The 12,159-nt window shown below is 46.0% G+C and overlaps 2 protein-coding genes across 14 annotated transcripts in view; one reads left to right on the top strand and one right to left on the bottom strand.

The window, feature by feature from the left end:
* Positions 1 to 12,159, top strand: part of OST4 (oligosaccharyltransferase complex subunit 4, non-catalytic) — a 223,238-nt gene that overhangs the window by 133,042 nt on the left and 78,037 nt on the right. The window lies entirely within an intron of this gene.
* Positions 1 to 12,159, bottom strand: part of DTNB (dystrobrevin beta) — a 188,207-nt gene that overhangs the window by 103,372 nt on the left and 72,676 nt on the right. For 11 of the 13 annotated variants that reach the window (XR_008208815.1, XR_008208844.1, XR_008208843.1 and 8 more), the window contains 2 exons: positions 5,008 to 5,097; positions 10 to 97 (listed from right to left, as the gene is read on the bottom strand). Coding sequence is in view for 9 of the 13 variants with exons in the window: in XM_052692300.1 (XP_052548260.1) it covers positions 10 to 97; positions 5,008 to 5,097 (178 nt within the window). In the remaining 4 variants the exon portion in view is untranslated. The remainder of the gene's footprint in view (positions 1 to 9; positions 98 to 5,007; positions 5,098 to 12,159) is intronic. The other 2 variants (XM_052692283.1, XM_052692288.1) reach the window with 1 other exon arrangement.

Here is a 12,159-nt window from a genome sequence, read left to right as displayed (position 1 = left end):
TTTACTCACCGTGTTGCTGGCCTCAGCGGCCAGCCTGGCTGCGTAGCGGGCGATCAGGCGGTGCTCCTCGTCCAGCCGGCCTGGGCTGTCCAGCACACTGTGGGGACAAGGACAATTATCAGCCCTGTGGGGACAGGCCACGGCTGAGATGTGCTTGCAGCAAAGAGAGAAGCGATGTGAACAGCCTATAGCATGCTCTTTCTCATCACTCTTCCAAGTGGGGGCTGCTCTGAGACTCTGCACCTCACAGCATTTCCTCCATGATTCGTACACTCCGATTTTCAGTGATAAAAATAATTAATCTTTACTAATTAATAAAATAATCATAATCATAGAATCATGTAATTGTTAAAGTTGGAAAAGATCTCTGAGATCAAGTCCAACCATCAATGCATCACCATCATGCCCACTAAACCACGTCCCTAAAGAGAATCACAGAATTGTTAGGCTTGGAGAAGACCTCTAAGGTCATCATGTCCAGAGGGAAGCTCCTGGCCTCAGGACAGCCAGTCACCAAACAACGGCAACTGAATGCCAGCACCATGATCAGACTTACACCCAGCCATGCCGGATGCAGCCGTGCAAGATGTGGTCCTCACACCTTGGACAGCATCAGGATGAACAACTCAGCAGCTGCTCGCTGCCTTACTGCTGCACAAAGGTTTTCAGCACGGTCTCCCTTTAACAGGGAGCCAGCCAATTAGTTATGTAAACCAAAACACGGTGAGCTGAAAACCAGCATTAGCATGGAAATGAGCAACGTGTTTCATGCTGCACAGCCTTCCCAAAGCTGCACCGGGTGTTTGATGTGGGATTCACCAACACCTCGTGGGCAGCCGTAAATAACGTGCAGCCCTACCTGGGTGCGTTTGTAACCACACAGCAGAAAACAGAGCACATAGATACATATCTAATGCACAACAACAGCTCCTTTCAGTCCCCATTTACTGCTTTATGAAATAATTTACATTTGTTTTAAGCTCAATTTCACAGATTTATGTTGATGTTTAAAGAACCACATCTACATTGTATAAATCACATTTATATAAAAACACAGATTTATTTTTATAATGCCAAATTGAACAAATTGAACTCTTCTGAGACTCGGAGTCTCAGAATTAAGGGAAGGAAAACAGAGCCTCCACTCCAGGCTTGACAATCTCCTTATAGGTCCTCACACTCATTTTCTGATTTTTTTTTTGATTAAAGAAGAACAATTCTTCCCATTCCACTTTCTGAATTTCATACCGGTTTTGGTCAGATTTCCTCTGTAATTTAGCCTGGTTGAGTCTTCCTGATTTACAGGAACACAAACCATTCCATCCCCTCCATGTTTTCCATCATCTGCTAATTACTTTCCTAATTACTCTCTTAGTTCCTGGAACAATTATCTGTTCATACCTAAGTGAATTAGGAAATAACTACTGTCAATTTCTTACTTTCTTGGAGAAAAGTTGTAATTAAAAGATTTTAAAAAAGCGTTTTGCGTCTGCTTTTAGACCAGAAGCACTGGTGCAGATTGGGAACACTGATGCAGCAGAATTTTGGAAAGGTAATGCTGGAGATTTCTGTGTCCTAAAAGCGTTGTGCCAAACTGGCAGCTCTCTGCTAGGTGCAGAGCACTAACAGTCAAACTGTAGGATCTCCCACCAACCCTTTGGAGACTCAGCCTGTTGATGACACCCTGGCAAAGCAGATGGAGAGGGCCAGTAAAGGCATACTCATGCTCTGTTGCCAAAAACTAACCCAGAAATGAGCCCAGACAGCCAAATGACTGGCTAGGGCTGAGGGATGGGTAAAGGATGTAAGAGAAGATGACAGGGCACGGTGGCAGCTTGGTGATCTCCGGAATTCATCACGCAGAGACGTGGCAGGGGACAGAACACAAGGCTTGGTTTATTCTTCCAGCACTGAGTTGAAGGTGCAAAGACTCAACCAGGATGAACTAGGCCCCAGGTTGTACCAGAGGTTTTGGTCGGATCTGATGGAGAATTTCTTCATGCAGAGCGTGGCGAGTTGGAGCTGCCTAGGGCAGTGGTGGAGTCCCCCCCTTGGAGGAACCAAAGAGATGTGTGGATGTGGCACTAAGGGAAAAGGCTTCACAGAACCACAGGGTTGGAAGGGTCCTCGAGTATCATCAACTTTCAAAACCCCTGCCACAGGCAGAGCCAACCTCCAGATCTGGTACTAGACCAGGCTGCCCAAGGCCCCATCCAACCTGGCCTTGAACACCTCCAGGGATGGGGCACCCACTGCCTCTCAGGCAGCTGTTCCAGCACCTCACCACTCTCTTGATAAAGTACTTCCCCCTGACATCCAATCTAAACCTTTCCTCTTTGAGCTTAAAACCACTCCTCCTTGTCCTGTCACTGTCTACCCTTGCAAAAAATTGATCCCCTTCCATTTTATAATGCCCTTTTAAATACTGGAAGGCTGCAATGAGGTCTCCTTGCAGCATTCTCTACTCCAGGCTGAACAAGCCCAGCTCCCTCAGCCTGTCCTCATAGGAGAGGTGCTCCATCCCCCTGATCATCTTTGTGGCTCCTCTGGACCCTCTCCAGCAGCTCCCTGTCTTTCTTGTACTGGGGGCTCCAGACTTGCACACAGTGCTCCAGATGGGGCCTCACGAGAGCAGAGTAGATGGGGACAATCACCTCCCACCCCTCTGCTGATGGAGCCCAGGATACCAATTGCTTTCCAAGCTCCAAGAGCACACTGCTGGCTCACGTTAAGTTTTTCATCCACCGGGAAACCTAGGTCCTTGTCTGCAGGGCTGCTCTCACGGAGTTCTTTTCCCAGTCTGTATTCATATCTGGGATTACTCTGACCCAAGTGGTGGTGGCACTCGGTGCATCAGGCTGATGGTTACACTTCGTGATCTTGAAGGTCTCTTCCAACTTCAGTGAACAGATGTATCTATTCTATGATTCCAATGGCGAGTAGAAGATGAAGAGTAAAGATCTTGGGGACAGAATATCCTTAAGGAGAGTGATCTTCTCCTTGCACTCTGCCTTAAAGTCAGAAGCGCTGTAGACAATCGTAGTTTCAGGGTCAGGATTTTAAAGGAAATGAAATCAAACCATCTGAGCAGCTAAGCGGCCATCTGTCCACCTAGGTCAACTGACCACAGGTGAAACACACAGATCTGGTGGCCAACTACTCTGCAGGAAAGTGCAGAGTACAGGATGCATAAAGATAACAAAACAGTAGGCTAAAAAAAGAAAAGAAAAGAAAAATATATTATTGTAAAATAAATGAAATCCACTGAGCTCTGTTTGCTCTAAGTCTTATGCAGCACGGGAAGATTTTTTGGTTGGAGGACGTTGGTGAATTATTCTTAATAAGATGAAAGAAGGTGAGTGATGGTCACTGCAGCTCGTCAAGACTGCTATACTTGCACTTGAACTCTTTTGGCCAAAAAAGGGGAAATAAAAGATCAAAAGAAGTGACAATGGAGTACAGATTTCATCAGGAATGTGGGGAAGCATTCTCTCTTGCTGACTTGGAACACTCCCTTGCACAAAGAGAGTGAGATTTAAATCATTTTCTTCGCATTTGGCTCCTTCCAGGAGTGCACTGTTACTCTGGTAACCATACCAAAGGCATTTTTTAATTTAAAGACCTAAATGAGTGAAAACCTCTACTGCAGTGGGTTGCAACACAGCAGCTATTAGCCACATCCAATATTTCACCGTCGTATTCTGCAAGATGCAGTAACTTTATTCTATCTTAAATCTGGTGATTGCAGTAATTCCTTTAGTTTATTGTCATGTGAACAATATTATGGGCTTTCAGTTCAGCAGACAACAGTGACTCACTGTCAAGAAACAAAATGACTTTCTCCGGAGATCTGGAAAGCCAGAATGCACTCCATAAATACGGCAGTGGAATACAAATTTCTACATGGCACAGTGGTGAAATAAGGCTCTAAAAAGGTTATCCATAGGATAACAACATGGAAAAAGCCCCGAATCACTAAACCACAGCACAATAACTCTGTCTCTGCAAAGGCAAAATTTAGTTATGTCCAAAAGTGGAATATGGAAGCCCTCTGGCTATGTCCTGTGACGAAATGGGAGAACTTTGCTTTGGGGCTTTAGGATAAGACTTTTCTACACAAATATGAAATATGAATGTGCACAAACACTAAAGTTGAAAAAAAATTAAATGAATTCTTCAAAGCGTTAGCTTTCCTTGGAAGGGCACAAAAAGAATCATAGAATCACAGAACGATTGGTTTGGAGAGGACCTCAAAGATCACCTTGTTTCAATCCCACTGCTATTGGCTGGGTGCCCCACCAGACTAGGCTGCCCATGATCCCATCTAGCCTGGCCTTGGATTCATGTGTACCCCTTTATGAGGCTGTCCAGGACCCTCTGGATGGCCTCCCTCCTTCTCTTGTGTCAGCAGCACCACTCTGCCAGGTGTCATCTGCGAACTGCTGAGGGTGCACTCGATCCCGTTGTCTATTACACTGAGAAAGATGTTGAAGAGCACAGGTCCCAAGATGGATTCCTGGGAGACAGCACTCATCACAGCCTCCACCTGGACATAGAGCCATTGACAGCAACCCTCTCGCTGTGATCCAATCAATTCTTTATCCAAACAGTCCAGCCTCCAAATCTGCATCTCCCCTAGGTAGAGATAAGGGTGTGGTGCAGGACCATGTTAAATGCTATGCACAAGTCTGGGTAGAGAACAATTATCCTTCCTTTGTCCACCGATGACGTCTCTCCATCACAGAAGGCTACCAGGTGGGTCAGGCATGAAGCCATGAAGCTGTTGTATTATGCAGCTTGCGTTGATGAGACTGACAGAGGTTTAGCCCAGGTCAACAAAAGGTGCAACAGGGTGAGACATTATCTATGGCTGCACAAGGTATGCAGAGGAATAACCAACAGGGAGAAGGAGAAGCCATTTGAGTTACAGAACAAGGTGGGCACAAGGGCCATGAGCTAGCTGTGAAAAACCTGAAGGAGGAAATGAGAAGCTCTCCTAGCACTGACCGTGCCCCGCGCTGCAGCCGGCTCACATAAGTTGCAATCAGTGCATGCTCATCAGCTAACTGGCCAGCAGCGTCCGCCTTGCACTGCAACCTGGTGATGGGGGAGGCAAAAAGAGCAAACAAAACACAAGGTGAATACAAAGCAAATAATTAATGGGTTTTAACGAAACAAACAGTTAAAGATTGCAACAAACAGTTAAAAATTAAAACAGTTAAAAATTAAAGCAAATAGATGAGTAATTAAAATGGTAAATATGAGTCACATGAAAAGGGTACCTTGTGAAGGTAGAGATTAGAACAGGGAACCATTTGGGTGCCCAATGTGCAGCGCATGTGGTCACTGGTGATGCTTTCACCAGCACAGTGGTTTTCATGGAGCCGCTCTGGAATTTGCTTTGGAACCAAAACTGAGTGAGATGTTGCCTCTTGGGCTCTACATAGAACTCATCCTACCGACTTGCTGCCAGCCCCAGGATAAGCCCAACCCCACAGGGCTGCAGCTCTACAAGTGCGTGGAATGAGAACTCATGCAACAAGAGGGCTAGCAAAAAGGTAAGGAGTGTGATAGAAAACAAAAAGATGCAGTGGCTGGTACCATGAAACCCACCACCTGTCAGGGGTTCCTTACGTAACACTGTGTTTGTCTTTGTTCTGAGTACACAAATAAATAAACCTATTACACTTCTGAATAATTTCGTGAATAGAGACTGAGTGCAAGAAATATTTGTTGGAAGTACTCCCACGTGGACAACTGCATGCAGCCCAGTGAGTACATGATGCTTTCCACCATAACAGCGGCATCTCAGAACCTCTGACAGGATACAGCAAAATGGCCATATTTCTTTAGTCCCAGGCATTGCACACAAAATCAACTGCAATTTTCATACACGGGAGCTTCCCCACAGGCAGGTGAGCAATGCCTGCAGACCCAACCTGCTGCCACGCCAATGTGTTGCTGTTATCTGAACATAACAGGCATTTCTTCCCAAAATAGAAGTGTACAAGACATTCCATCCTTCATTTCTGTGTCAGGTATTCAAGCTGCTCTTTCAACTTACAAACCACAGTTAATTCCTTCTCCGCACATGTCCAGGAAGTATTTGTCTCTAAGCTTTATAAATGCAGTATTTATTGCTTTCAGCATCAATATTCAGATGCTATGAAAGCAGAATTCTCGTTTTCCAGACATACAGACTCTTTTCTTCTCTGCTACGTGCAGCAACATGTCAGAGGAGTCTGCCAGAAGCAGAGCGAGACCTCGTAAAAAGGAGGAAAGTGGAATTACCCACATCACCCCCTCTGGGCAACGAGCAACCTCTGTAATAATGGGTTTGTAACAAGAAAGAGACTTCACATTAACCACTGCAAAGAGGAATTCTTAAGCAATCCACACTTTGTGAGGGCTGACTACAGCCAAGTGCTGAAAAGCTTTATTTTAGATGTGCACTATGGCTGGCACATTGCTGCAGCCATGAGAATCGAGATTCCGAGACCTTATTCATTACAACTCCACGCACGTGCTCCTGTGAAAAGAAAAAGCCCGGCAGAAATGACCACATTTTGAACTCCAAACAGCTATAGCATTAATGATGATTAGCATTTCTGCTTCTGAAAGGAGGAAAAAAGGAAGAGAGTTAAATTAACGTGAGACTGAACACTGCTCTTAGCATCTCTCTGATTCTTTTCATTTGCATCTAGAAGTCACGGATTCATAGAATCAATAAGGCTGGAAAAGATCACCAGGTCCCCAAGTCCAACCCACCCCACCGTGCCCACTGCCCACGTCCCTCAGTGCCACATCCCCACGGTTCTGGAACACCTCCAGGTTTGGTGACCCCACCACCTCCCTGGGCAGCTGCGCCACTGCATCATCAGTCTTCCAGAGAAATACTTCCTTACATCCAACCTGAACCTCCCCTGGTGCTCCAGACCCTTCCTCAGCTTTGTTGATCAACAAATGCATCACCACAATAAACAGATGCACCCTGGGAAGCATTTGTCACCGTGTTGGCAGGCAGTGCCAACTGCAGCACACAGAACATCGACATGCAGTGGGCAGGAGGAAGCGTAGGGCTCAATGGCACCCTGTGGGTGGTGGTGATGGGTTGACAGTTGGACCTGATGATCCTACAGATCTTAGAATCATAGAATCACAGAATCACAAGGTTGGAAACGACCTGCAAGATCATCCAGTCCAACCACCCTCCACATCTCCCCCCACCACATCTCGTAGCTCCTCATCCAGGCGCCTCTTGAACACTGCCAGGGACGGCAACTCCACCACCTCCCTGGGCAGCCATTCCAGTGCCTGACCACCCTCTGAGAGAAAAAGTTTCTCCTAACGTCCAACCTAAACCTCCTCTGGTACAACTTCTGGCTGTTTCCTTGGGTCCTACTATTTGCCTGGGAGAAGAGGCCAGAGCCTTTTACACCACAACCTCCCTTCAGGAAGTTGTACAGTGCAATGAGGTCTCCCCTGAATCTTGTCCAGCCTTAATGACTCTGTGATTCTCTGTGAGTGTGCATGGTGGGGATGGTTTGATGGCTGGTCTCAGTGACCTTGGAGGTCTTGCCCAATGTTTACAATCTTCAGATTCTATGAATGTAAAATTCTGTAGGTACGCACGCTGCTTTCAGAGAGCAGAAGTATGAAAATACAAAGCTAGTGCAGGTAATCCTGCGCTACAAAATGCACATCCTTCACATCTGGTTCAAACAAAAAGCACACGGCTTGTGCCCTCTCTCCTTGTACCTCACACTGAATGCTGCCCTGTTTGCAGAGGGCCTCTCAAAGCATCTCCCTCATGATTGCACCAAGAAAGCAAATTCCAGTTCTGCTGACGTGCACCTTCCACTCTTGTTTCTGCAGAGCTTGTCTCTTCCTGAATTCAGCTCCTCAGGGAAAGCCTGAGATAGCTACAGACGAGCTTAATTCTTCGTAAACTTCATCAGTGTATCATCTCCTGAACGTCTGCACAGCAATCAGTGCCCATTCAGAGCAGCTGCAGCACGGTGGCTTGCAGCAAGGCAGCAGTGTGCATAGCAGAGAGCAGCAGTGACACGTGACGGTGCTACTGACACACAGCACAGTCATGGCACATATGCCTATTTCTCAAAAACCGACTTCTTGCTGGCCTTGGTTAAGGTGTAGCATCATTGCTATGCCCCTTGGCTGCCCCATGCTCCCAGCAGGACTGCTGTGTGTAGGAGGCTCGGCAGCGCTGATATCACTGGCGTTCAGGTGGGTGAGTGAACATAACCCTCAGCCTCTGCATTTCTGCTGTTTTGAGGCTGAAATCATCATAGAATCATTCAGGTGAGAAAAGATTGTTAAGATTATCAAGTCCAACCACCAGCCTAACACTACCAAGCCCACCTTGGAAGCTTATGTGGTACTGCTGGTGAACGAGCACCGTGCTACAAATGCTCCAAAGAGTTTCATTCCTTCAGATGACAAAGAGAAGAGCAATCTCTGCTCGTCCTGGCCCAGCTCTGCCCCTCTCCATCCCCTCTGCCTCGCTGTGCCCAAGCAGCCCCACGGAGCCACGGCACAGATTCTAGTCACCAGTAGTGGAACCCCAAGGACATCCCATGGGTGCTGACTACGTCCTGGCAAATTAGGGTGATTAGCATCTTGTTGAGGTCTCCGGCCTTGTTAAATGCAGTCCTGTTCCTTGTTTTTCTAGTCTCTGTTTTCAGTGAATCACTCATATGTCAAAAAGCAGCTCTGCAATAGCCTAAGCTAATAATGAATTTGAACAGAAGTTGCCTAAATAAATTTAAGCAAAAAATAGGGAAATCAGGAAAATTAGGAAGGTACTCCAGCCCTATAAAGCCAGGCTGGATGGGCTTTGGATAGCCTGGTGTTGTGGGAGGAGGCTCTTGTTGGGACTGGATGGGCATTAGGGACCCTTCCAACCCAAACCACTCTGGAATTCTACCGCTAATGAACATGAGGTGAACGCCTGCTGTCCTGCTGAAGTTGTTTCATATAAAGCACCGAGGTGGCATTTCTACTGAATAAGATCAGAATGACTCTACAGCTTGCCCTTACTCCCTTCCACAAACGAGCACCTCACCAAGACCTCACCATGGCTCTCCTACCGCTACAAACCCCAGCCACATTACTGGCTCTCATTTTTTGCAGTCATTTTGTTCATTTGCATTTGGCTGCTAATCCACCATAATTCCCCAGATACTTCTCAACAATAGGCCTGTCTTGTCAGCCATTCTCCTCTTATTCATGCATCTTATTTCATTTTCTGTCGCTTGAAGCTGTCTTTATCCATCTCACTCCACTGATTTACAGGGCCGTGCTGAATTAGAAGCTTGCCCTCTGAAGAATTTCCATAGCGTCAGTGGGAAATTTACGTACACGCGCTCCCTATTTCATCATGCGAGCTGTCAAGCCATACACCGAGCAACGCCCAACGCTGCACAGACCCCGTGGGATCCTTCCCGACACGTGCTCCCCCTTCGGTAGGAAAATATTGATATTTTCTTTTTCTGACTGATTTTCCAACCGGTGTTGCACCCACTTAACAGTAGTTTCAACCAGTCCGCATTTACCTAGTTTATTTATGAAAATACCATATGGGATAGTGTCAAAAGCTTTATGAGTCAATGCATTGCAAATTAATGCTTCCCCCTCCTTCCTGAGGCCACCCACCCACCCAGAGCCATCCAATTTCCATTCTCTGACATGATTTGTTCCCAATATAGACGTGCCAACTATTTTTATTCCCCGGCTACATGAGTACGAGATGATTGTTTTATAATGTATTCAGCAACCCAAAGGTATTCCTTCTACCTTCAGCCATGCATTTCAACAAAAATACTTATTTACTTTATACAGCCCGAGTGCAGAGAAGCAGCAATGCCATCTCTTGGCACCACAAGGCCACCACTCCCCTTCTTTCACACTTTAATCATTAAAAAAGTGGAACTGGATTAGCTCGTGTCAGCACAGCAGCCTTACCGAGAGCTCCTTTAAGGCCTGGTGTCAATTTTTCAGAAAGCTCCTTTAAGAATTAACTTTCTGTTGGTCCTACCCTTTGATTCACACCTACCAGATGGAGGTATCTACCGTATCTACCTCTTTCATGACAACTTTTTGGTATCTCCCAGGACCAAATCCATCATTAACCGGACCTGAGTTCAGACAGCAGTCAGACACCACCGAGGGCTCCTCTTGCTCTATTTTTGTAAAAAAATTAATATAAATCCAGTAGTAGAAACAAAGTTATGCTCTAAGCATAGAATCAATAAGGTTGGAACAGACTTCTACGATCCCCAGCCCCAATTCATCCCCACCATGCCCACTGACCACGTCCCTCAGTGCCACATCTCCACAGCTCCTTCCAGGGACGGCGATCCCACCACCTCCCTGGGCAGCCTAGTTTGCTGGCTTTCAGAAGATGGCATCAAGGATAAAATGCCACTGGTTTGTCCCTAAATTAACCACATGCTGTGACTGAATTCTTCAAAGTAGCATTAGGATGTAATCTTGCCGTCTGTTTTCTCAAGCTTTTCCTTTAACGACAGCCACCAGACACAACAATGGCTGACACTGTGCAGAACAGCAGTCAAAGGCAGCAAGAAATAGAGCTAACTGGGCTACAAATAGAGTGAGCTGAGCTCCTTCTGGGGAACAAGTGTAGTGCTTGATGACTGGAGTGCTGTTCTGCAGCTTCGTAAGGGACTCCATAAATTACTGCAGTATTTAAATGACGTCTTAAATTCATTTCTGCTCTGAAAATCTACGAGGAAATCCAAGTTAAATAGATGATCTATTAGAAATCCTGATATTTGCATGAAGAAATCCCTGTAAATTTCTAATACGATGGTTCACACATTTGAAAATCTTTACAAAATTGCTCACTGCTGCTCTGGCTGCTCTGTATTGAAGGAGCTTTGAGAAAGGGCTGCCAGGACATGATCTAGAGGGATCTCTTGCTTTCTGTCACCTTACTTTCCCCCATGATTGATTTAAATAGATGCTAAGGTCAAAAAGGATAATTACCACCACTCTCTGCATAATAGAGAAATGAAATTTAGCACAGCAATTTCGGAATCAAAGCCATATTTCCAACTGACCTACAGCACACTGTTCAGACAGTGATGTCATCTGTCTTAAAGTTGGGGGGGAAACACCACACTGCCTGAAAACTGCAAACAACCTTTTAATTTCTTCGGACTATCATCAGCTCTTGTAGGCAGGAGAAACAACGTACACCCAAGGTGCAAATCACACAACATTAATACATAGGGAAACAGAACACAGCCCAACACCAGCAGCATGCTGGATGCTCATCGTTAAGGCAGAGAATAGAGGGGGAAAAATAAAAGCATTATCTGGTAACACTTGAATTTAAAGCAAATTAAGGAAGGGATGAATAAACTGCCAGCAAAGGGGTTTCAGAAAGGCAGCGGTGACAAAAGCTGTTTGAATATGGATGCTGCTGCTAAGTTACATTAAAAAAAAATCAAAATCTTAATGGGCCCAAGTATGGATGTGCAAAAACCATGGACTGGAAGAAAAATGAAAGCATCAGTATGACGTGGATAAGGACCCAGAGAGGTGTGGGGTCTCCTTGGGATCCCCCACTGCCTCAGGTGTGGTGCTGAGCAGCCCGCTCTGAACCAAGGGGTGACCAGAGGGACCCAGGGTCATTGTGCCTAAAAATGAAGTGTGGTCAAAATGGAGGAAAAGAAGAAGTGAGGAGAAATGACGGATTTCAATGCGATGAGAAAGGTGATGGAGAAGAAATGTGAATCCTTTGCTGGAGTGCAGTGTTCAGGATCTGCTCTGCCTGCTGGGTGCTCCCTGTTCCCTTTCTTTCAGCATGGCACTGCTGTGTGGCAGCACTCAGACTGCTGTAACATTATTGGAAAACCCACCGTGGGCTGCAGGGGGGAAGAACTGACTGAGATATACGTCTTCAGCAGCAGCATACACGATAAGCTGAAAAGTGCTACTTGAGAAAGGAGAAAAGAAGAAAGTACTGAGGTGAGAAGCAGTGTAAATGAAGACTAAAGGTTTCACAGCATAAGTAGGTTAGCAGGCACCATAAAGCAGCACGAGGATTAAGAACAGCTGTCTTCCTGCAGGTTTCACTGCCTGTTCCCACACAGCAGTGCTTCCAGGTCCTGA

Source organism: Tympanuchus pallidicinctus, unplaced genomic scaffold (assembly GCF_026119805.1).
Source record: "Tympanuchus pallidicinctus isolate F22 unplaced genomic scaffold, pur_lepc_1.0 scaffold1, whole genome shotgun sequence".
NCBI classification, from domain to species: Eukaryota; Metazoa; Chordata; class Aves; order Galliformes; family Phasianidae; genus Tympanuchus; species Tympanuchus pallidicinctus.
The sequence above is the reverse complement of the archived record's forward strand: the minus strand, read 5'-3'. Positions and strand labels throughout refer to the sequence as shown.